Source organism: Carettochelys insculpta, chromosome 34 (assembly GCF_033958435.1).
Source record: "Carettochelys insculpta isolate YL-2023 chromosome 34, ASM3395843v1, whole genome shotgun sequence".
Classification (NCBI taxonomy): Eukaryota; Metazoa; Chordata; order Testudines; family Carettochelyidae; genus Carettochelys; species Carettochelys insculpta.
Genome location: NC_134170.1, coordinates 439,150 through 463,324, shown reverse-complemented (window position 1 = coordinate 463,324; position 24,175 = coordinate 439,150). Strand labels below are relative to the sequence as shown.

Sequence of the window (24,175 nt, the reverse complement as noted above, 5' to 3'; positions counted from 1 at the left end):
TTCACCCACTTCCCTCTGCTTCCTGGCTGTCACTGGCTCCCGAGGAGGAGGGAAGGATTCCCCATTAACCACCAGCTGACCCTTTCTCTAGCCAGGATCTCAGCGGCCTCTTCGACTTTATACACCCAGCCCCCAAAAATAAATAAATAAATACAGCGTCATCAGCATTTCGAATACGTCCCGACGAAAAAAAGCCTGTGACGAGAAAGGAACAGACCATCCGGCGTCTCCCCCCGCAGCCCCCTGTCCCGCCCCCGTTTCGTACAATCACGTACAGCCGCACCAAAATAGCCGATATGAGCCCAGGGGGGGCGAAAAAAAAAAAAAAAATATTCACAGAACGTTGCGAACGTCGTGGGTTAAGTTCCCCTCCCCTCTGCCCCAGCCGGGAAATTGTAATAGAAATGGCTGACCCAGCAAAATGCTTCTCCTTTTTTTTTTTGTTGGTTTTTTTCACGTTTTGCCGTCAATTTTTGTTTGTTTTTTTTTGAAAGCCACGTGGTTCGCCATGCGCCGAAAAGAGAGGAGCTCGTCCGTCCGGAGAAATTGAAGTAAAAGACGGCAGCGAGGGGAATCGCTCTGGCTGAAAGCGTCTGGGAAAACTAGAAGAATGGACGAGACCGTCTCTTGTTCCGCAGAGCTGAGGCTCCCTCCCGCCTTGGTTTCAAAAGAAAATCGCCCTTCTGTTTGGTAGAAAGAGGCGGAAGGGCCGGGGGATCTTGTCTGCTTGTCCCCAGCCGAGAAAGCAAAAATAATTCAGAAGAAGCCGCAGGAAGTGGGGGGGTTATAAATCCAGTTTCCTTCTGTTTTCCCTTCCACACCACTTGTCCCCCCCCTGCGGTGACCGTGCAGATAACGCAACAGGTTCAGCGCAGAGCTCAGTTATTTCAGTCTAAAAACAAACAGAGTCGAACCTGATGGCCAGAAGGGGGGAATACTCGAGACCAATAAATCCACCAGTTCCGGTCATTTTCCTCCCCTCCGGGGGGCGGGCGGGGGGAAGCAAACGGCCCAAAGAAGCGCAGACGTCACAAAGCCAACACCTCCCGAGAAAAAGGCAAGCATGCAGAGAGCGCCCTCCTCGAAGCGGACAGGCTGGTTGCAAAGAGGGGAGAGCAGATCTCGGTTCAAAGCGGGGCCGGGCGGGTCAGGAAACAAGAACGGAGGAGAAATGAAGAGACCAGATCCCCTGCCCCACCCCAAAACTCCTCCCCGAAAAGCAACCGAACGGCTCCGTGTCCAAGGTGGATTTGTGTTCCCGGGTCAGGTCCCAGCACTTCGGGTTTTCTAAAGTCTCTCTCGGGCTGGTATCCATATGTACGGCCCGGAGAGCTCTTCGATAATCCGCTTGATTTTGTGGTAGATCTGCTCAAAGCTGTCCCCTTCGACGATGGCTGCGGAAAGACAGAACGGGGCTCAGCGGCAAGAGGGGGAATTTGGGCACAGGGATTGGGGGGGATGCGACGGGCACAGATTGTGATGGAGCTGGGGGTGCGTGTGCGACTCAGGCTGGGGGTGCGTGAGGGCAGAGCAGCTCCCAGCGGCTAAGGATGAGCCGTGGGCTGCACCCTAGGCTGGCAGGGAGGAGCCGAGCTGGGTTTGACTCGGAGGCGGGAGGGGGAGAGGGAGCTGGGGGGCAGCCAGGCTGGCGAGGGGGGAAGCTGCACCCCAGAGGGGCCCCCCTCGGGCTGGGTTGGAATGACTGTCTCTGCCGGCTGTACTGACCCCTCTGTGCTGAGCTGGGCTCTGGCGCCTCCTAAACCTCCCGTTCTACCTGCTGGGTGAGAGTCCCTCCTGCCTGCGGCCGGGGGGCAGCGCTTGGGGACCCCTGAACCCCACACAGATATGGTGCAAGATGCAGCAAGCACAGGGGAATCCGAGCGCAGATATTGTCGGAGACGCACTGGGCAACGGGGATCCTACCAAAGCGAGAAGAACCACCAAAGGCCCCCAGAGACGAGACCCCTCCCCAGCCCCGGATCTGGGGGTGCCAGGAAGGTGAGTGGGAAGCAGGTTTCCCGGGACGCGCCGCTGTGGGCTACCGGCGTCGGATCTCTGGCTCCGGCGAGCGCCAGCGGAGGGGGACGCCCCGTCTCAGGAGCGGGCGCCAGCTGGACTGGGCCAGCGGCAGGGGGGCCGAGACGGAGTCTGGAGGGTGGGCGCAGAGCGGGGAACCTACCGGAGAAACACTCCGTGAATTCTTGCTCCAGCTTGACAGCTCGATCGAAAGCTTTCCGGGCCTGCTCCTCTGTTATCCGCTTGCTGATTTCTCTGCGGCGGGGGGGGGGGACACGGAGGTTCAGCAGAGCGAGCTGCCCTCCCCACACCTGCAAGACCCCACCGAGACCCTGCCCCACCCGCCCCAGGCGCCGCCCCCTCTTCCCACGCGGATCCCACCGCACCCACCATCTCACGTCCACCCCACGCCTCGCCCCCTCCCCTGCTCCTTTCCGACCCGGCCCCCCCAGCTCACACTCACAGGATGTTGTCCAGGGAGCGGGGCCGGATGAAGACGGCGATGGGGTGAAGCTGGGCGGCCTGGAGCCGCCGGACGGCGTTGGCCGACACGTCCAGGATGCAGTGTTTGCCCTGGGGTGGGGGGCAGAGTCAGAAACCGGCCAGGGACCCCTCCCCACCCCGCCCACCCGCAAGCCCAGTACCTGCTCGGCCACCTCGCGGACGGACTGGACGCTGGTCCCGTAGAGGTGGCTGTTGTACTGCCCGGCCTCGATGAACCGGTGGCTCTGGATGTCCTTCTCCATCTTCTCCCGCGAGGCCACGAAGTGGTAGTCCCGCCCGTCCACCTCGTACTCCCGCTTCGGCCGCGTGGTGTCTGGGGGCGGGACCGGGGGCGGGGTCAGGGCGGGGCTGGCGGCTCGGCGCCCACTGCCACGGCCCTCCCACGCCCCCTCCGTCAGAGCGTAGGGCCTCCCCTCCTGCCCCCTGCCCCTCCCACCCGCCCCCGTCAGAGCGTAGAACCTCCCCTCCTGCCCCCCGCCCCTCCCACCCGCCCCCGTCAGAGCGTAGAACCTCCCCTCCTGCCCCCCGCCCCTCCCACCCGCCCCCGTCAGAGCGTAGAACCTCCCCTCCTGCCCCCCGCCCCCCCCACCCGCCCCCGTCAGAGCGTAGAACCTCCCCTCCTGCCCCCCGCCCCTCCCACCCGCCCCCGTCAGAGCGTAGAACCTCCCCTCCTGCCCCCCGCCCCTCCCACCCGCCCCCGTCAGAGCGTAGAACCTCCCCTCCTGCCCCCCGCCCCCCCCACCCGCCCCCCGTCAGAGCGTAGAACCTCCCCTCCTGCCCCCCGCCCCCCCCACCCGCCCCCCGTCAGAGCGTAGAACCTCCCCTCCTGCCCCCCGCCCCTCCCACCCGCCCCCGTCAGAGCGTAGAACCTCCCCTCCTGCCCCCTGCCCCCCCCACCCGCCCCCGTCAGAGCGTAGAACCTCCCCTCCTACCCCCTGCCCCTCCCACCCGCCCCCGTCAGAGCGTAGAACCTCCCCTCCTGCCCCCTGCCCCACCGGCCATCAGGCCCCGCCCCTTTGTCCACCCCCTGCCCCACCCCCTCAGCACAGCACCTCCAGTCCTGTCCCTTGCCCCACCCTCTGCCCCGCCCCGGGGAGGACTCACGGGGGACGCAGGAGCCGAATTTGTCGGGGAATTCGGACAGGAGGTCGTCGTTGACTCGGTCCTTGGTGGGCCCCAGAATGATGATGGGGCGAGCGTAGTGCACTGGGAGGGGCAGAGGGGCGCAAGATGGGGGCAGAAAAAATTACTCACCTCCCCGTCACAGCGCCCCCTCCTCGGATCCCGCCCCCCCCCACACACACACAGCACCCCCGGCTGGGACCCCCCCAGCACACACACAGCGCCCCCGGCTGGGACCCCCCCAACACACACACACACAGCGCCCCAGCTGGGACCCCCCCAACACACACACACACACACAGCGCCCCCTCCTCGGATCCCCCCCCAGCAAACACACAGCGCCCCCGGCTGGGACCCCCCCCAGCACACACACAGCGCCCCCTCCTCGGATCCCCCCCCAACACACACACACAGCGGCCCCGGCTGGGACCCCCCCAGCACACACACACACAGCACCCCCAGCTGGGACCCCCCCCAACACACACACACACAGCGCCCCGGCTGGGACCCCCCCCAACACACACACACACACACAGCACCCCCAGCTGGGACCCCCCCCCAACACACACACACACAGCGCCCCCTACTGGGACTCCCCCATCACAGCGCCCCCTGCTGGGATCCCCCCAGTACACAGCGCCCCCTGCTGGCAGCTGGCCAGTCACTCACCTTCCATTTGCATGACTGTCTCATAGCTCAAGACGGAGTCGTCCCGACCTGGGGGCGAGAATCCAAACTGGTCAATGGCAGGGGCTGTGGGGTTAGGAGTGAGGGGCACCAGCAGGGCCGGGGGATGCAGGGGCTGTGGGGTGGGAGTGAGGGGACCGGCAGGGCCGGGGGATGCAGGGGCTGTGGGTGGGAGTGAGGGGACTGGCAGGGCTGGGGGGTGCAGGGGCTGTGGGGTGGGAGGGAGGGGACCGGCAGGGCTGGGGGATGCAGGGGCTGTGGGGGTGGGAGTGAGGGGACCGGCAGGGCCGGGGGATGCAGGGGCTGTGGGGTTAGGAGTGAGGGGCACCAGCAGGGCCGGGGGATGCAGGGGCTGTGGGGTGGGAGTGAGGGGACCGGCAGGGCCGGGGGATGCAGGGGCTGTGGGTGGGAGTGAGGGGACTGGCAGGGCTGGGGGGTGCAGGGGCTGTGGGGTGGGAGGGAGGGGACCGGCAGGGCTGGGGGATGCAGGGGCTGTGGGGGTGGGAGTGAGGGGACCGGCAGGGCCGGGGGATGCAGGGGCTGTGGGGTTAGGAGTGAGGGGCACCAGCAGGGCCGGGGGATGCAGGGGCTGTGGGGTGGGAGTGAGGGGACCGGCAGGGCTGGGGGTGCAGGGGCTGGGGGGTGGGAGTGAGGGGACTGGCAGGGCTGGGGGTTGCAGGGGCTGTGGGGCGGGAGTGGGGGGACCGGCAGGGCTGGGGGGTGCAGGGGCTGTGGGGGTGGGAGTGAGGGGACTGGCAGGGCTGAGGGATGTAGGGGCTGGGGGGTGGAAGTGAGGGGACTGGCAGGGCCGGGGGATGCAGGGGCTGTGGGGCGGGAGTGGGGGGACCGGCAGGGCAGGGGGATGCAGGAGCTGTGGGGTTAGGAGTGAGGGGACCGGCAGGGCCGGGGGATGCAGGAGCTGTGGGGTTAAGAGTGAGGGGACCGGCAGGGCTGGGGGATGCAGGGGCTGTGGGGTGGGAGTGAGGGGACCGGCAGGGCTGGGGGATGCAGGGGCTTTGGGGGTGGGAGTGAGGGGACTGGCAGGGCCGGGGGGTGCAGGGGCTGTGGGGCGGGAGTGAGGGGACCGGCAGGGCAGGGGGATGCAGGAGCTGTGGGGTTAGGAGTGAGGGGACCGGCAGGGCCGGGGGATGCAGGAGCTGTGGGGTTAAGAGTGAGGGGACCGGCAGGGCTGGGGGATGCAGGGGCTGTGGGGTGGGAGTGAGGGGACCGGCAGGGCTGGGGGATGCAGGGGCTTTGGGGGTGGGAGTGAGGGGACCGGCAGGGCAGGGGGATGCAGGGGCTGTGGGGTGGGAGTGAGGGGACCGGCAGGGCTGGGGGATGCAGGGGCTGTGGGGTTAGGAGTGAGGGGACCGGCAGGGCTGGGGGATGCAGGGGCTGTGGGGTGGGAGTGAGGGGACCGGCAGGGCTGGGGGATGCAGGGGCTTTGGGGGTGGGAGTGAGGGGACTGGCAGGGCTGGGGGATGCAGGGGCTTTGGGGGTGGGAGTGAGGGGACCGGCAGGGCAGGGGGATGCAGGGGCTGTGGGGTGGGAGTGAGGGGACCGGCAGGGCTGGGGGATGCAGGGGCTGTGGGGGTGGGAGTGAGGGGACCGGCAGGGCCGGGGGATGCAAGGGCTGTGGGGCGGGAGTGGGGGGACCGGCAGGACAGGGGGATGCAGGGCTGGGGGGCAGAGCTGTGGCGGGGCCACGGTGAACACACTTCTCCTGCAGGAAGGACAGACACAGGACAGAGGAAGAGCAGGAAAGAGGAGCTGAGGCCGACGGGAGAGAAACCCACCTTGTGAGCCTGATCCGGGAACACGATCCTGGAGGGCCGGTAGAGTGAGAGGAGAGCGAGAGAGAGAGAGAGAAAACAAAGTGAGACAGACAGATGGACAGAGGGATGGAGGGATAGATCGAGGGGCGGGAGGGGATGGACAGAGGGATGGAGGGATAGATCGAGGGGCGGGAGGGGATGGACAGAGGGATGGAGGGATAGATCGAGGGGCAGGAGGGGAGGGACAGAGGGATGGAGGGATAGATCGAGGGGTGGGAGGGGATGGACAGAGGGATGGAGGGATAGATGGAGGGGTGGGAGGGGATGGACAGAGGGATGGAGGGATAGATGGAGGGGCGGGAGGGGATGGACAGAGGGATGGAGGGATAGATCGAGGGGCGGGAGGGGATGGACAGAGGGATGGAGGGATAGATGGAGGGGCGGGAGGGGATGGACAGAGGGATGGAGGGATAGATGGAGGGGCGGGAGGGGATGGACAGAGGGATGGAGGGATAGATCGAGGGGCGGGAGGGGAGGGACAGAGGGATGGAGGGATAGATCGAGGGGCGGGAGGGGATGGACAGAGGGATGGAGGGATAGATCGAGGGGCGGGAGGGGATGGATAGAGGGATGGAGGGATAGATCGAGGGGCGGGAGGGGATGGATAGAGGGATGGAGGGATAGATCGAGGGGCGGGAGGGGATGGATAGAGGGATGGAGGGATAGATGGAGGGGTGGGAGGGGATGGACAGAGGGATGGAGGGATAGATGGAGGGGCGGGAGGGGATGGACAGAGGGATGGAGGGATAGATCGAGGGGCGGGAGGGGATGGACAGAGGGATGGAGGGATAGATGGAGGGGCGGGAGGGGATGGACAGAGGGATGGAGGGATAGATGGAGGGGCGGGAGGGGATGGACAGAGGGATGGAGGGATAGATCGAGGGGCGGGAGGGGAGGGACAGAGGGATGGAGGGATAGATCGAGGGGCGGGAGGGGATGGACAGAGGGATGGAGGGATAGATCGAGGGGCGGGAGGGGATGGATAGAGGGATGGAGGGATAGATCGAGGGGCGGGAGGGGATGGATAGAGGGATGGAGGGATAGATCGAGGGGCGGGAGGGGATGGATAGAGGGATGGAGGGATAGATCGAGGGGGTGGGAGAGGATGGAGGGGCACCGAGACAGGACAAATCCTCATTGTTCTTGTCACGTCCTTTTGCCCCCAAACAGGGGGTCGTACCCAGCCCCCCACTGCCCCCATTCCGTTCCCTCCCCCCAGGGTCCCTCCCAGCTTGTGGCTGGGGTGGGTGTCGCTCACCTCAGCGACCGCTGGGGCTGCAGCAGGAGCCGCTACCTCCCAGGGGGCTGATGCCCCGAGGGCGTGCCAAGAGATCCGGGCGCACATCTGTGGAGCACGAGGGGGACGTGCGCCTGGGTCCCCCCGTGCGAGGGAACAAGGCAGCCGGGCGCACGCCTGTGGAGCACGAGGGGGACGTGCGCCTGGGTCCCCCCGTGCGAAGGAACAAGGCAGCCGGGCATGCTGGCACACCAGCGTGGAGAGGAGCCTGTGAGATGTGTGTGAAAGCCCGGGTGGGGCGTGGAAATGGCGTGCCGCGCACATCTGCTCGCACGGCAGGGCACAAGCCGGCTGCGGCAGCCCCTTGGGTGTGCCAAGCTGCCTTCTCGGCGAGCGGGCCCAGAGCAGAGTTTGCACGAGGGGGGCTGTCGCTCGTGGCCCTCCGATGCCCGAAAGAGATCCCTGCCCCCCACCTTGCACACGCGTGACTCTGGCTTTGCACGCCCAGCCACGCCCGTCACCCACCTTGGCCTTTAGTCGGGTCCACTCTCGGCGCTCCACCCTAGGGGGAAAGGGACACTCAGAGGCGGCCCCGACCCCTCCTCTGAAGCCCCGCCCCTTTCCCCAAAGCCCCGCCCCCATCCTCCACAGCCCTCCCCTACCACTGAGCTCCACCTGGTCTGCTGGGACCCCCTCCCCCATTCCACCCCAGCCCCACCCCCCCAGCCTCTCTGTGCCCCTCCCCACTCCTTGTGCCCTGCCTCTTTGCAAAGCCCCACCCCCTCCCCAAACTCCGCCCCCACTCTTCTGAAGCTCCACCCTTCCCCTAGCTCCTCCTCCATATTTCTGAAGCCCCTCCCACTCCCCATGGCTCCTCCTCCACTCTTCTGAAGCCCCTCCCCCTCCCCCAAAGCTCCGCCCACTCCCCTTGGCTCCTCCTCCCCCCTTCTCAAGCCCCGCCCGACCCCAATGGCGCAGCCTCCCCACCAGGCCCCCCTGCACGCCCGGTACCGCCGCTTGCTGGGCACGAAGCCGATCTCGTCGCCCTCGCTGACGGGCTGCACCCGCCGCGCCTGCCACCACTCGTCGTCCGAGGCGTCCACCACGTGCAGCACGTCCCCGAAGCGGAAGCTCAGCGCCTGGCTCAGGAACCCGCAGTCCTTGGTCTTGTCGTAGTCGAAGAGCGCCCTGCGGGGGCGGGGCGGGGTCAGGGAACCCAGGCGTCCGGGCTCCCGCCACCAGCCCCCGCTGCCCTCCCGGCGCCAGGGAGAGAACCCAGGAGTCCTGGCTCCCGCCCCTGCTCTAACCACCAGCCCCCACTGCCCTCCCAGCGCCGGGGAGAGAACCCAGGAGTCCTGGCTCCCACCCCCTGCTCTAACCACCAGCCCCCACTGCCCTCCCAGCACCAGGGAGAGAACCCAGGAGTCCTGGCTCCCGCCCCCTGCTCTAACCACCAGCCCCCACTGCCCTCCCAGCACCAGGGAGAGAACCCAGGAGTCCTGGCTCCCGCCCCCTGCTCTAACCACCAGCCCCCACTGCCCTCCCAGCGCCGGGGAGAGAACCCAGGAGTCCTGGCTCCCGCCCCCTGCTCTAACCACCAGCCCCCACTGCCCTCCCAGCGCCAGGGAGAGAACCCAGGAGTCCTGGCTCCCGCCCCCTGCTCTAACCACCAGCCCCCACTGCCCTCCCAGCACCGGGGAGAGAACCCAGGAGTCCTGGCTCCCACCCCCTGCTCTAACCACCAGCCCCCACTGCCCTCCCAGCGCCGGGGAGAGAACCCAGGAGTCCTGGCTCCCGCCCCCTGCTCTAACCACCAGCCCCCACTGCCCTCCCAGCGCCAGGGAGAGAACCCAGGAGTCCTGGCTCCCACCCCTGCTCTAACCACCAGCCCCCACTGCCCTCCCAGCGCCGGGGAGAGAACCCAGGAGTCCTGGCTCCCACCCCCTGCTCTAACTACCAGCCCCCACTGCCCACCCAGCACCAGGGGGAGAACCCAGGAGTCCTGGCTCCCGCCCCCCTGCTCTAACCACCAGCCCCCACTGCCCTCCCAGCGCCAGGGAGAGAACCCAGGAGTCCTGGCTCCCGCCCCCTGCTCTAACCACCAGCCCCCACTGCCCTCCCAGCACCGGGGAGAGAACCCAGGAGTCCTGGCTCCCGGCCCCCTGCTCTAACTACCAGCCCCCACTGCCCTCCCAGCGCCGGGGAGAGAACCCAGGAGTCCTGGCTCCCACCCCCTGCTCTAACTACCAGCCCCCACTGCCCTCCCAGCGCCAGGGAGAGAACCCAGGAGTCCTGGCTCCCGCCCCCTGCTCTAACCACCAGCCCCCACTGCCCTCCCAGCGCCGGGGAGAGAACCCAGGAGTCCTGGCTCCCGCCCCCTGCTCTAACCACCAGCCCCCACTGCCCTCCCAGCGCCAGGGAGAGAACCCAGGAGTCCTGGCTCCCACCCCTGCTCTAACCACCAGCCCCCACTGCCCTCCCAGCGCCGGGGAGAGAACCCAGGAGTCCTGGCTCCCACCCCCTGCTCTAACTACCAGCCCCCACTGCCCACCCAGCACCAGGGGGAGAACCCAGGAGTCCTGGCTCCCGCCCCCCTGCTCTAACCACCAGCCCCCACTGCCCTCCCAGCGCCAGGGAGAGAACCCAGGAGTCCTGGCTCCCGCCCCCTGCTCTAACCACCAGCCCCCACTGCCCTCCCAGCACCGGGGAGAGAACCCAGGAGTCCTGGCTCCCGGCCCCCTGCTCTAACTACCAGCCCCCACTGCCCTCCCAGCGCCGGGGAGAGAACCCAGGAGTCCTGGCTCCCACCCCCTGCTCTAACTACCAGCCCCCACTGCCCACCCAGCACCAGGGGGAGAACCCAGGAGTCCTGGCTCCCGCCCCCCTGCTCTAACCACCAGCCCCCACTGCCCTCCCAGCGCCGGGGAGAGAACCCAGGAGTCCTGGCTCCCGCCCCCTGCTCTAACCACCAGCCCCTGCTGCCCCCCCAGCGCCGGGGAGAGAACCCAGGAGTCCTGGCTCCCACCCCTGCTCTACCCACCAGCCCCCACTGCCCTCCCAGCACTGGGGAGAGAACCCAGGAGTCCTGGCTCAGTGGGGAGGTGCTCTGTGCGAGTGGTCAACGTGGGGTCCCTGGATGATTCGGGGGGGGGCTCGGGGGGGCTCACCGGATGTAGAAGCCGCGCTTGGGGTTGCTGCGCAGGGAGGCGGTGCCAGAGCCCAGGCTGCTGTTCATCAGCTGCTCCCGCAGGTCGTGGATCTTGGCCTCGAAGCGGCTGTACTCTGGGGGGTCAGTGGGCTGAGTGCCAGGAACCGCCTCGCCCCCCCAACCGCCTGAGAGCTTCCCTGCCCAGCCCGGGGGGAATGTCCGTCCCTTGCACCCCGAATGTCGGCCCTGGCCCCCGCCTGGAGTCCACACCTGTCGCCAGAGCCCCTACCTCCTTCTGCACCCCAGCCAGAGCCCCTGCCTCCTTCTGCGCCCAGCCAGAGCCCCTACCTCCTTCTGCACCCCACCCAGAGCCCCTACCTCCTTCTGCGCCCAGCCAGAGCCCCTACCTCCTTCTGCACCCCACCCAGAGCCCCTACCTCCTTCTGCCCCCAGCCAGAGCCCCTATCTCCTTCTGCACCCCACCCAGAGCCCCTACCTCCTTTGCGCCCCCACCAGAGCCCCTACCTCCTTCTGCATCCCAGCTCAGAGCCCCTACCTCCTTCTGCGCCCCAGCCAGAGCCCCTACCTCCTTCTGCACCCCAGCCACAGCCCTACCTCTTTCTGCGCCCCAGCCAGAGCCCCTACCTCCTTCTGAATCCCAGCCAGAGCCCCTACCTCCTTCTGCGCCCCAGCCAGAGCCCCTACCTCCTTCTGTGCCCCAACCCCCAGCTCAGAGCCCTTACCTCTTTCTGCGCCCCAGCTCAGAGCCCCTACCTCCTTCTGCGCCCCAGCCAGAGCCCCTACCTCCTTCTGCACCCCACCAGAGCCCCTACCTCCTTCTGCGCCCCAACCCCCAGCTCAGAGCCCCTACCTCCTTCTGCACCCCAGCCAGAGCCCCTACCTCCTTCTGCGCCCCAACCCCCAGCTCAGAGCCTCTATCTCCTTCTGCGCCCCAGCCAGAGCCCCTACCTCCTTCTGCACCCCAACCCCCAGCTCAGAGCCCCTACCTCCTTCTGCGCCCCAGCCAGAGCCCCTACCTCCTTCTGCACCCCACCAGAGCCCCTACCTCCTTCTGCACCCCAACCCCCAGCTCAGAGCCCCTACCTCCTTCTGCACCCCAGCCAGAGCCCCTATCTCCTTCTGCACCCCAGCCACAGCCCTACCTCCTTCTGCACCCCAACCCCCAGCTCAGAGCCCCTACCTCCTTCTGTGCCCCAACCCCCAGCTCAGAGCCCCTACCTCCTTCTGCCCCCAGCCAGAGCCCCTACCTCCTTCTGCGCCCCAGCCAGAGCCCCTACCTCCTTCTCCACTCCAACCCCCAGCTGCAGCCCATACCTCCTTCTCCACTCCAACCCCCAGCCGCAGCCCATACCTTCTTCTCCACTCCATCCCCCAGCCGCAGCCCATACCTCCTTCTGCACTCCAACCCCCAGCTGCAGCCCATACCTCCTTCTCCACTCCAACACCCAGCTGCAGCCCATACCTCCTTCTCCACTCCAACACCCAGCCGCAGCCCATACCTCCTTCTCCATTCCAACCCCCAGCTGCAGCCCATACCTCCTTCTGCACTCCAACCCCCAGCCGCAGCCCATACCTCCATCTCCACTCCAACCCCCAGCCGCAGCCCATACCTCCTTCTCCACTCCAACCCCCAGCCGCAGCCCATACCTCCTTCTCCACTCCATCCCCCAGCCGCAGCCCATACCTCCGTCTCCACTCCAACCCCCAGCCGCAGCCCATACCTCCGTCTCCACTCCAACCCCCAGCCGCAGCCCATACCTCCTTCTCCACTCCAACCCCCAGCCGCAGCCCATACCTCCTTCTCCACTCCAACCCCAAGCCGCAGCCCATACCTCCTTCTCCACTCCAACCCCCAGCCGCAGCCCATACCTTCTTCTCCACTCCAACCCCCAGCTGCAGCCCATACCTCCTTCTCCACCCCAACCCCCAGCCGCAGCCCATACCTCCTTCTGCACCCCAACCCCCAGCTGCAGCCCATACCTCCTTCTGCACCCCAGCCCTAAGCCCCTCCCCAACATCTGCCCACCCAACCTCTGACCCCCATTACATCCATCTGCCAACACAAAACCCCCTATATCGACCTTCCTGATCTCCATCCCCATCTTCCATCCATCCACCCACCCACTGCCCCCCTCGTCCTGCCTCCTCCACCGCGCTGAAACTCACCATCGGGTTTATACTGAGCGATGATGGTCACCGTCTGCCCCGCGTTTTTCAGGGCAATGGCGGCCTGTTCGTGGGTTGCATTCCTGAGATCCACACCGTTCACCTGAGGGGAGAAGGATTCCTTTTCTGTGGGGCAGGGAATGGGGCAGGGCTTGGCCCCTCTAGGGGCGCCAACTCCCCCCAGCCCAGGGCAGGACTGGCTGGCTCAGGGGCAGGGAATGGGGCAGGGCCTGGCCCCGCTAGGGGCGCCGGCTCCCCCCGGCCCAAGGCAGGACTGGCTGGCTCAGGGGGTGGGAATGGGGCAGGGTCTGGCCCCTCTAGGGGCGTCGGCTCACCCCGGCCCAAGGCAGGACTGGCTGGCTCAGGGGGTGGGAACGGGGCAGGGCCTGTCCCCCTAGGGGCGCCGGCTCCCCCCGGGCCAGGGCAGGACTGGCCGGCTCAGTTGGGTGGGTTCTTACCGAGAGGATCTGGTCCCCTTTCCTGAGCTCTCCACTGAGGTCGGCCGGTCCGCCGGCTAAGATGAAGGAGATGAAGATCCCTTCCCCGTCCTCTCCCCCCACGATGTTGAATCCCAGGCCTGTCGAGCCGCGGTGGATGATGATCCGGCGGGGTTCCCTACGGTCAGGTCGGGGCAAAGCGGTCAGAGAACCCCCAGGGCGGGCGGCGCCGTTCAGGGAACAGCTTCTGGCAAGCCAGCCAGGATCAACCTGCTCCTGAAACTCCACAGCCCAAGCACCTCCGCACGCTCCCCGGGAACCCCAGCAACGCCCCTTCGCCTGTAGGGGATGGCTACACCGCCACCGTGGGAATGAGCCGGTCTGCCTGTCTTTCTGCACCCGGCTGGAAGAGCTGTGTGCGACACCAGGGCGCCTGTCGCTTATCTGCGTGCTTGTAGCCTCGACAGGCACCTGTTACAGGCGGTGGTCACGTACCCCGGTCTCACCGCCTGTACAACACCCAGACGCCTCCACGGTGCATGGTAGCAGGCAGGTCACCTGAGTGGCTTCACGTGTCTGCCTGTACGCAGCTGTATGTTCTGAGCAGCACGTGTGCGCCTGTAGCTTACCTCATCGCCTGTTTGTTACGTGGTTCTCGGTATGTCAGGCAGGAAACCGACTGACATACTGAGAACCACATAACAAACAGGTGAGTTTCCTGCCTGTTTTTTGTGCACCTCTGTGTCACCTGTTTCCGGCGTGTGAGCTTGTACGTTACAGTATGTGGTTGTACCTTGCCAGTGCATTTGCCTATTACGGTACACGGTGACATTTCCTGTCCAACTGTAGGTTACGGTGAGGACCGAACGTTAATCGGTCTGCTTATATATTATGGAGCGTAGCTGCATGAAATCCATGTGGCTGTATGCTATGGGGAACGGCTGTAAAATATCTGTGCGCCTGTACATTACGGAGTGTGGCTGTATGTAACCTGTGTGCCTGCATATTACGGCAAGCAACTGTACATTAGCAGTACGCCTGTATATTACAGAGTGTGACTATATGCAACCTGTGTGCCTGTATGTCACAGCAAGGGACTGTACATTATCTGTACACCGGTATATTATAGAGTGGGGTTGTATGTAGCTTGTGTGCCTGTACGTTATGGCAAGCAACTGTACGTTATCTGTGCGCCTGTATATTATGGAGTGTGGTTGTATGTAACTTCTGTGCCTGTATGTTATGGCAAGCGAGTGTATATTATCTGTGTGCCTGTATATTATGTATTGTGGTTGTATGTAAGTTGTGTGCCTGTATCTTATGGCAAGCAACTGTACGTTATCTGTGCACCTGTATATTGTGGAGTGTGGTTGTATGTAACTTGTGTGCCTGTATGTTATGGCAAGTGCCTGTCCATTATCAGTGTGTCTGTATATTACAGAATGCGGCTGTACGTAACCTGTGTGCCTGTATGTCACAGTGAGCGACTGTACGTTATTTGTGTTCCTGCATATTACGGAGTGTGCCTGTATGTATCCTGCATGTCTGTACGTTATGGCAAGCGAGTGTACGTTATCTGTGAGCCTGTATATTATGGAGTGCGGTTGTACGTATCCTGTGTGCCTGTACGCTGCAGCAAGCGACTGTATGTTATCTGCGTGACTGTATATTACGGCGTGTGCCTGTATGTGACCTGCCAGGGTATATATTATGGTTGTATTCCTGGTAGCCCCATCGGTCAGGCTGTGGTGGTCCTTTACTTGGGCGCCTGTTGCTTTTACGCCTCCCCTGTCCTTCTCCCAGCACTCCGGTGCCTGACATTTCAGCTCGACAACCGTGTGCAGCGCTGGGGGATGAAAGGCGCAAAGCAGCCGCAAAGGGGATGACCTCTGTATCCCGTGGCCCCCCCGGGGGGACAGGCAGGGGATGCGCTCACCTGGGAATGTCCTCCTCCCCCATCATCTCCTTGGGTATGGGGGAATAGCGACGGGGTGAGGTGGGGGTCATGGCTTGCGGGTAGTCGGTCCCCAGGTAGCTCTGGTGGCTGATTTCATTGTCCAGGTGTTGGGAGTATGCTGCAGGAGAGAAGGGGTTAATACCTGAGAGGCAGCCGCTGCTGGGGCGGGGCAGCCGTTCATGGAGGGGTTCTGCCCCACAGCGCCCCCCTAGTGCCACCCTGGGCAGCCCTGCCCCACTCCCTGCCCCACAGCACCCCCCTAGCACCGGCATGGGCAGCCCTGCCCCACAGCGCCCCCTAGCGCTGCCCCGAGCCCAGCCCTGCCCCACTCCCTGCCCCGCAGCGCCCCCTAGCGCTGCCCTGAGCCCAGCCCAGCCCTGCTCCACTCCCTGCCCCACAGCGCCCCCTACTGCTGCCCTGAGCCCAGCCCTGCCCCACTCCCTGCCCCACAGCGCCCCCTAGCACTGCCCTGGGCCCAGCCCTGTCCCACTCCCTGCCCCACAGTGCCCCCTAGCGCTGCCCTGGGCCCAGCCCTGTCCCACTCCCTGCCCCACAGCTCCCCCTAGCGCTGCCCTGGGCCCAGCCCTGTCCCACTCCCTGCCCCACAGCACCCCCTACTGCTGCCCTGAGCCCAGCCCTGCCCCACTCCCTGCCCCACAGTGCCCCCTAGCGCTGCCCTGGGCCCAGCCCTGCCCCACTCCCTGCCCCACAGCGCCCCCTAGCGCTGCCCTGGGCCCAGCCCTGTCCCACAGCACCCCCTAGCGCTGCCCTGAGCCCAGCCCTGCCTCACTCCCAGCCCCACAGCACCCCCTAGGGCTGCCCTGGGCCCAGCCCTGCCCCACTCCCTGCCCCACAGTGCCCCCTAGCGCTGCCCTGGGCCCAGCCCTGCCCCACTCCCTGCCCCACTCCCTGCCCCACAGCGCCCCCTAGCGCTGCCCTGAGCCCAGCCCTGCCCCACTCCCAGCCCCACAGCGCCCCCTAGGGCTGCCCTGGGCTCAGCCCTTCCCCACAGCGCCCCCTAGCGCTGCCCTGGGCCCAGCCCTGTCCCACTCCCTGCCCCACAGCGCCCCCTAGTGCTGCCCTGGGCCCAGCCCTGCCCCACAGCGCCCCCTACTGCTGCCCTGAGCCCAGCCCTGTCCCACTCCCTGCCCCACAGCGCCCCCTAGCGCTGCCCTGGGCCCAGCCCTGCCCCACTCCCTGCCCCACAGTGCCCCCTAGCGCTGCCCTGAGCCCAGCCCTGCTCCACTCCCTGCCCCACAGCGCCCCCTACTGCTGCCCTGAGCCCAGCCCTGCCAGCCAGGGGAGAAGGACCCCGCCGGCCCCGGCGCCGCTCACAGGTGGTGATGTCCGGTGGGGCGTAGGAGTCGTTGAGGTACACGTTGGTCGGCTTCGCCACCTTCAGGTAGACCACGTCGTAGGTGTTCTTCAGCGCAGCCACCGCGTCCTCATGCATCACGTCCTCCAGGCTCACGTTGTTCACCTGGGGGGGCGGGGACATGGGAGAGGTGGGCCCCACGGGGGACACCCCCCCGCCCAGCTCAGCACCCCCCAAGGCCAGGACTGAGCCCCTCCCACTCGGCTAGAGCCACGCCCCCTCCCTTCGGCTCCACCCACTCCGCTAAGCGCCTCCCTCTGAGTTTCCTCCAGCCATGAGCTCCCTCCCCAGCTCGCCCCTCCCTGCGCTAAACCCCGCCCACCCAGCTAAGCCCCACCCCCATGCCCTCTGCTCCCGTAATCCCCTCCCCTGGCCCCTCCCCCTCAGCTAAGCCCCTCTCTCTACTAGCCCCTCCCACTCTGCTAAACCCATCCCTTCCTTCCCATTAGGCCCCTCCCCTTGGGTAGGCCCCTCCCTCTCAGCTTTGCCCCCCCTTAAGGCCCTCCTACCCTCTAAGCCCCTCCCCTCCCTCCACTAAGCCCCTCCCACTCCACTAAGCCCCTCCCCTCTCTTCACTAAGCCCGTCCTACCCCACTAAGCCCCTCCCCTCCAATAAGTCCCTCCTGCACCACTAAGCCCCTCCCCTCTCTTCACTAAGCCCGTCCTACCCCACTAAGCCCCTCCCCTCCAATAAGTCCCTCCTGCACCACTAAGCCCCTCCCCTCCCTATGCTACAGCCCTCCCACTTCACTAAGCCCCTCCCCTTTCTTCACTAAGCCCATCCTACCCAACTAAGCCTCTCCCCTCCCACCACTAAGCCCCTCCCACTCCACTAAGCCCCTCCCCTCTCTTCACAAAGCCCCTCCTACCCCACTAAGCCCCTCCCCTCCAATAAGTCTCTCTTGCTGCACTAAGCCCCTCCCCTCCCCTTAAGCTCCTCCCCTGCCCCCGCTAAGCCCCTCCCCCTGCCCCCCCCGCGGGGTGGGGGGGCGACGGCTGACTCACGGCCAGGATCTTGTCCCCGATCTGGAGACGCCCGTCCTTGTGGGCCGCGCCCCCCTCGATGATCTTGGTGACGTAGATACTGTTGTCGCCAGGGATGTGCTGGTTCCCCACGCCCCCGGCGATGCTGAAGCCCAGGCCTGCAACGCACAGTGGGGAGGGGAGAGAGAGTCGGGGGGGGGCAGTACTGATCGGGGGGTGGGGGCCCCTCTGGGGAGGTGATTGGCAGGGGAGAGGGCTCAGGCAGAGGGAGGAGCTTAACAGGGGGTGGAGCCAGCAGGAGGGGCTTAGGAGGGTGAGGGAGGGGCTTAACAGAGGGGTGGAGCCAGGAGGAGGGGCTTAGTGCCACGAGGGGTTGGGGAGGGGCTTAACCGAGGGGGAGGGGCTTAAGGGAAGGGAAAACTGGAGTGGGAGCAGGTGGAGTTGGGGCGGGACACACCTGAGCAGGGGGCCCTGAAGGGGGAAGGGCTTAACTGAGGGGGAGGAGCCCGAGGGAGGGGCTTAGCAGAGGGAGTTGGGAGAGGGGCCTCGTGGCAGGAGAACACTCGAGGGAGGGGCTTAGGCAGAGGGAGGGGCTACCTGAGAGGGCGGAGCTTAAGTGCTGGGGAAAGGCGAGGGGGTACCCCGGCCCAGGGCATTCCTGGGGGCGCCCAAAGGGGGGTTGGAAGCCGCCGGGCGCGCTGACCTTTGGGCCCCTTGATCAGCTTCACCTCCATGACCTTCTCGGCCAGCGCCTTCCGCCGCATGACGTACAGGCGCACGATGCAGCCGGCCTCCTTCAGGGCCTCCACCGCCATGCTGTGCGTCACCTCCCGCACGTCCACGTCGTTCACAAACAGGATGCTGTCGTTCACCCTGGCACGGGGGGCAGAGGGGGCGTGAGCGGGCACGGGGTGGCTGCAAGGAGCTCGTGGCGGAAGCAGTGGTGAGCGATCGTGCAGGGGGGAGGAAGGAGCGAGCGTGCAAGGGACTCTTAGGAGTGTGCGGTGCAAGGGACTGGGATAACAAGTGTGCAAGGAGTGATTGTGCAACGGGAAGGAATGAGCGACCGTGCAAGGAACTCTCATGCGTGTGCGGCACAAGGGACTGTGATAGTCAGTGTGCAAGGAGTGATTGTGCAACAGGAAGGAATGAGCAACCGTGCAAGGAACTCTCATGCGTGTGTGGCATGGGGATTGTGATAATCAGTGTGCAAGAAGTGATTGTGCGACAGGGAGGCACAAGCAACGGTGCAAGGGCCTCTTATGTATGCGGCACGAGGGACTGTGATAGTGAGTGTGCAAGGAGCAATTGTGCAAAGGGGAGAAACAAGCCTCTGTGCAATGAGTGGGCCCTGTGTGCCTAGGAGAATAAGTGTGCAAAGAGTGACGCTGCAATGAGCAGTTGTGCAGCAAAAGCAGGAGCCTCCGCCACGAGCACTCGTGCAATGTGCTCTCGTGAGTGGTCGTGCATTGAGTGAACCGTGCGTAACAAGCGGCCGTGCACGAGGGCCAGCAGCAAGCGTGCAACGAGTGTGCAAAAAGTGACTGCATGGCCAGGAACTGCACAATGTGTTTGCACAAGACGTGCACGGGGAAGGACAGTGCACAACACGAGCGTGCAAAGAGCACTGCTACCGCAGGGGCGTGTACAATGAGCAACTGCCCAGCAAACAATGGTGAGCTGGAGCCCCTGGTGCAAGCGTCTTTGCATGCTCAGTCCTTGCACGTGCACATGTCCTCGTGCACGGGACCGTAGCCAACCCGTGCGCATGTTCACGATCACTCATCGCCCCTCCCCCAATGCCCAGCCCTTCCCCCCGCGCCCACCCAATCCCTCACCCTGGGACCCCGCAGGTACCTGAGCCGGCCGTCCTGAGCGGCTGCTCCACCCGGGATGATTTTGGTGATGAAGATGCTGGGATCATCCCCGATGTGGGGGTTGTCCGTCCCCCCAGCAATGCTGAACCCCAGCCCGGAGTTCCCCTGCGGGAGACACCCCAGAACCCATCAGCCCCATGGGCTGGGCCGGTAGGGGCTGTGGGGCAGAACTGAGGGGACCGGCAGGGCCGGGGGATTCAGGGGCTGTGGGTCGGAAGCGAGGGGACTGGCAGGGCTGGAGAGTGCAGGGGCTGTGGGGTTGGGAGTGAGGGGACTGGCAGGGCTGGGGGGCAGGGGCCGTGGGGCTGGAGTGTGGGGACCAGTAGGGCTTAGGGGATGTAGGGGCTGTGGGGCAGGAGTGAGGGGACCGGCAGGGCTGGGGGATGCAGGCGCTGTGGGGTGGGAGTGAGGGGACCGGCAGGGCTGGGGGACGCAGGGGCTGTGGGGCGGGAGCGAGGGGACTGGCAGGGCCGGGGGATGCAGGGGCTGTGGGTGGGAGTGAGGGGACCGGCAGGGCTGGGGGGGGCAGGGGCTGTGGGGCGGGAGCGAGGGGACCGGCAGGGCTGGGGGATGCAGGGGCTGTGGGGGTGGGAGCGAGGGGACCGGCAGGGCCGGGGGATGCAGGGGCTGTGGGTGGGAGTGAGGGGACCGGCAGGGCTGGGGGGGGCAGGGGCTGTGGGGCGGGAGCGAGGGGACCGGCAGGACTGGGGGATGCAGGGGCTGTGGGGGTGGGAGCGAGGGGACCAGCAGGGCTGGGGGATGCTGGGGCTGTGGGGGTGGGAGCGAGGGGACTGGCAGGGCTGGGGGATGCAGGGCTGGGGGGTGCAGGGGCTGTGGGTTAGGAGCGAGGGGACCGGCAGGGCTGGGGGATGCAGGGGCTGTGGGTTAGGAGCGAGGGGACCGGCAGGGCTGGGGGATGCAGGGGCTGTGGGTTAGGAGCGAGGGGACCGGCAGGGCTGGGGGATGCAGGGGCTGTGGGGGTGGGAGCGAGGGGACTGGCAGGGCTGGTGGGGGAAGCGAGGGGACCGGCAGGGCTGGGGGGTGCAGGGGCTGTGGAGTTAGGAGCGAGGGGACCGGCAGGGCTGGGGGATGCTGGGGCTGTGGGGGTGGGAGTGAGGGGACCGGTGGGGCTGGGGGATGCCGGGGCTGTGGAGTTAGGAGCGAGGGGACCGGCAGGGCTGGGGGATGCAGGGGCTGTGGGTTAGGAGCGAGGGGACCGGCAGGGCTGGGGGATGCTGGGGCTGTGGGGGTGGGAGCGAGGGGACCGGTGGGGCTGGGGGATGCAGGGGCTGTAGGTTAGGAGCGAGGGGACCGGCAGGGCTGGGGGATGCAGGGGCTGTGGGTTAGGAGCGAGGGGACCGGCAGGGCTGGGGGATGCTGGGGCTGTGGGGGTGGGAGCGAGGGGACTGGCAGGGCTGTGGGGGGAGTGAGGGGACCGGCAGGGCTGGGGGTGCAGGGGCTGTGGGGCAGGAGTGCAGGGACCAGCAGGGCCGGGGGGCAGGAGCAGTGCCAGGCTGGGCCACGATGCGCCTGCCTCTGGGGTGGGGCCCGCTGGAATTCCCGCCCCCCAAGAGCGGCAACCGCCGGGTCTCACCCGTTCCAGCGTGATCTCCTCATACTCCATCTCCGCCTCCGTCCCGTTCACCTGGCCGGAAAGAGGGGGTGCTTGTTAGAGGGGGGACCCCACACGGCAGAATGCAGGACAGAGCAGAGAGCCCCCCCCCGCCACCTGGGAAATGGGGGTGAACTGCAGACAGAGAGGCCTGTACTCAGGAACTGGGGGTGAGGTTGGGGGGCAGGGGTTGACTTTGGGGGTCAACATGAATCCAGGAGGAAGAGGGTTCTGTTCAGCCATGAGCTGCCCCCCCCAGCCCCTCTGGGGCGCCCCCCAGCCACACGCCTTTGGGCTTACATATGCCGGCGCCTCCAGCGTGTCCGTATTCACGATGACGGGAGGAGAATTTGCCTGTGGGGGACATGGAGACAAAAAGGGGGGACCCCAGCATGAGGGTGGAGGCATCTCAGCAGCTCCCCAGTGGTCTTACCCCAGGGCGACCCACCAGCCCCCCGAGATCCCAGCTCCCCCCTCCCCGCCACCCGCCATTGCTGCTTGGCCTGGGCTTTCCAGGCACTCAGCACCTCGGGGCTCCCCAACATTGGGGGGTTGAACCCCGGGGGCTTTCGGGATGGAGGAGGAAAACTCCCCCCCACGTTCTGCTGTGCCCCAAAAGGAGCCGGACTCCCGCAGATGGAGGTGGCGCCCAGAGCTGCCCATCCACGACCCGCAAAGAGACCCAGCCCCCCTAAATATTCAGCTTCTCCCATATCACCCGGAAAACAATACAGGAGCCCCAGCTATTGGGGTTCCCCCCTGCAACAAAAGCCAAGGGGAGCCCTGAAAAATCACACAGCCAGCAGCCCCCCAAAACTCACGTGACCCCCCATAGGAATCCACCCCTCCCAAGCTCACCCCCCAGCTATTGGCCTGCACCCCCAAAGGAAGACACCTCCACCACCCCCAAATTCCACCCCACAACCGACACCCCCAAAAACCTGATAAAGCCCTAAACTCGGCACGTGCTGTGATTCAGACATCACATGTAGCCTGGAGGCTGGGGGGGAAGGAGTGTAGGGCACCGGCAGGGCTGGGGGGCAGGAGTGTGGGGCACAGGCAGGGCTGGGGGGCAGGGGTTGTGGGTCAGGAGTGTGGGGCCCCGGCAAGGCTGGTGGGCAGGGGTTGTGGGTCAGGAGCGTGAGGCCCTGGCAGGGCTGGAGAAAGGGGTTGTGGGTCAGGAGTGTGGGGCCCTGGCAGGTTGGGGAACAGGGGTTGTGGGTCAGGAGTGTGGGGCCCCAGCAGGGTTGTGGGTCAGGAGCGTGAGGCCCTGGCAGGGCTGGGGGTCAGGGGTTGTGGGTCAGGAGCGTGGGTCCCCGGCAGGGCTGGGCAGCCCAGCCAATGTAACCCGATCTGAAGGGCCGCCCCACCCCAGAGGTGGCTGCATCTTGGCCCGGGGGAGGGGAAAATGGCCACTTTCCTTCCTTGCGACGTCCCCAGTGTCCCCCGCCCTGGCAACAGTAACCATGGCGATGGCAGGGAACTGGGCCTGAGCACCCCTGGGGGAGACGGTTGTCCTGGCAACGGGGGGGACCCCGCTACAGTCCCTGATGATCTGGGGCCAGCTGTTAATTCGGCAGGGAATGGGGCAGGGCCTGGCCCCTGTAGGGGCGCCGGCTCCCCCCAGCCCAGGGCAGGACTGGCTGGCTCAGGGGGGCAGGGAATGGGGCAGGGCCTGGCTCCTCTAGCTGGAGGATGATGGCTGCCCCTCACTTCCTCCCCTTCTCCCCCCAAGTTCTGCAGTGAGGCAATTAAACTGCCATGGGGCAGGGAGCGGGGCGCGGGCCCGGCAGGGGGCGCTGTGGGGCAGGGAGCGGGGCGCGGGCCCGGCAGGGGGCGCTGTGGGGCAGGGAGCGGGGCGGGGGCCCGGCAGGGGGCGCTGTGGGGCAGGGGCCGGGGCCAGGCAGGGGGCGCTGTGGGGCAGGGAGCGGGGCCGGGGCCCGGCAGGGGGCGCTGTAGGGCAGGGAGCGGGGCGGGGGCCCGGCAGGGGGCGCTGTGGGGCAGGGGCCGGGGCCAGGCAGGGGGCGCTGTGGGGCAGGGAGCGGGGCTGGGGCCCGGCAGGGGGCCCTGTGGGGCAGGGAGCGGGGCCGCAGCCCGGCGGGGGGCGCTGTGGGGCAGGGAGCGGGGCCGGGGCCCGGCAGGGGGCACTGTAGGGCAGGGCCCGGGGCCCGGCAGGGGGCGCTGTGGGGCAGGGAGTGGGGCCGCGGCCCGGCAGGGGGCGCTGTGGGGCAGGGAGCGGGGCCGCGGCCCGGCAGGGGGCCCTGTGGGGCAGGGAGCGGGGCCGGGACCCGGCAGGGGGCCCTGTGGGGCAGGGAGCAGGGCCGGGACCCGGCAGGGGGCCCTGTGGGGCAGGGAGCGGGGCCGGGGCCCGGCAGGGGGCCCTGTGGGGCAGGGAGCGGGGCCGGGACCCGGCAGGGGGCGCTGTGGGGCAGGGAGCGGGGCCGCGGCCCGGCAGGGGGCGCTGTGGGGCAGGGAGCGGGGCCGCGGCCCGGCAGGGGGCGCTGTGGGGCAGGGAGCGGGGCCGCGGCCCGGCAGGGGGCGCTGTGGGGCAGGGAGCGGGGCCGCGGCCCGGCAGGGGGCGCTGTGGGGCAGGGAGCGGGGCCGGGACCCGGCAGGGGGCCCTGTGGGGCAGGGAGCGGGGCCGGGACCCGGCAGGGGGCCCTGTGGGGCAGGGAGCGGGGCCGGGACCCGGCAGGGGGCCCTGTGGGGCAGGGAGCGGGGCCGGGGCCCGGCAGGGGGCCCTGTGGGGCAGGGAGCGGGGCCGGGACCCGGCAGGGGGCGCTGTGGGGCAGGGAGCGGGGCCGCGGCCCGGCAGGGGGCGCTGTGGGGCAGGGAGCGGGGCCGCGGCCCGGCAGGGGGCGCTGTGGGGCAGGGAGCGGGGCCGCGGCCCGGCAGGGGGCGCTGTGGGGCAGGGAGCAGGGCCGGGGCCCGGCAGGGGGCGCTGTGGGGCAGGGAGCGGGGCCGCGGCCCGGCAGGGGGCGCTGTGGGGCAGGGAGCGGGGCCGCGGCCCGGCAGGGGGCGCTGTGGGGCAGGGGATTCTGCTTGCCGGGGCAGGGACCCAGGAGTCCGGGCCAGTTTCCCGAGCCCCGCCCCCGCCCCCGCCCCCGCGACTGATGCTGCGGCGCACACGGAGCTCCGCCCCCGCGTCCCCATTCATCCGCAGCGAAGGTGACGTCAGACAGCCCTCTCCCGTGACG

General features: G+C 67.2%; 1 protein-coding gene across 5 annotated transcripts in view; it reads right to left on the bottom strand.

Moving 5' to 3' along the window:
- Window positions 1-582: 582 nt before the first annotated feature.
- DLG4 (discs large MAGUK scaffold protein 4) overlaps window positions 583-24,175 on the bottom strand; it is a 65,437-nt gene continuing 41,844 nt past the window's right edge. For all 5 annotated transcript variants that reach the window (XM_074983066.1, XM_074983063.1, XM_074983065.1 and 2 more), the window contains 19 exons: window positions 21,279-21,332; window positions 20,961-21,011; window positions 19,347-19,471; window positions 18,193-18,362; window positions 17,511-17,647; window positions 16,466-16,610; window positions 15,110-15,248; window positions 13,195-13,351; window positions 12,737-12,839; window positions 10,569-10,683; window positions 8,413-8,589; window positions 7,927-7,963; window positions 6,126-6,153; window positions 4,312-4,359; window positions 3,625-3,726; window positions 2,661-2,833; window positions 2,480-2,589; window positions 2,180-2,271; window positions 583-1,394 (listed from right to left, as the gene is read on the bottom strand). In XM_074983066.1, the coding sequence (XP_074839167.1) occupies window positions 1,288-1,394; window positions 2,180-2,271; window positions 2,480-2,589; window positions 2,661-2,833; window positions 3,625-3,726; window positions 4,312-4,359; window positions 6,126-6,153; window positions 7,927-7,963; window positions 8,413-8,589; window positions 10,569-10,683; window positions 12,737-12,839; window positions 13,195-13,351; window positions 15,110-15,248; window positions 16,466-16,610; window positions 17,511-17,647; window positions 18,193-18,362; window positions 19,347-19,471; window positions 20,961-21,011; window positions 21,279-21,332 (2,070 nt within the window). In that variant the 3' untranslated portion in view covers window positions 583-1,287. The remainder of the gene's footprint in view (window positions 1,395-2,179; window positions 2,272-2,479; window positions 2,590-2,660; window positions 2,834-3,624; window positions 3,727-4,311; window positions 4,360-6,125; window positions 6,154-7,926; window positions 7,964-8,412; window positions 8,590-10,568; window positions 10,684-12,736; window positions 12,840-13,194; window positions 13,352-15,109; window positions 15,249-16,465; window positions 16,611-17,510; window positions 17,648-18,192; window positions 18,363-19,346; window positions 19,472-20,960; window positions 21,012-21,278; window positions 21,333-24,175) is intronic.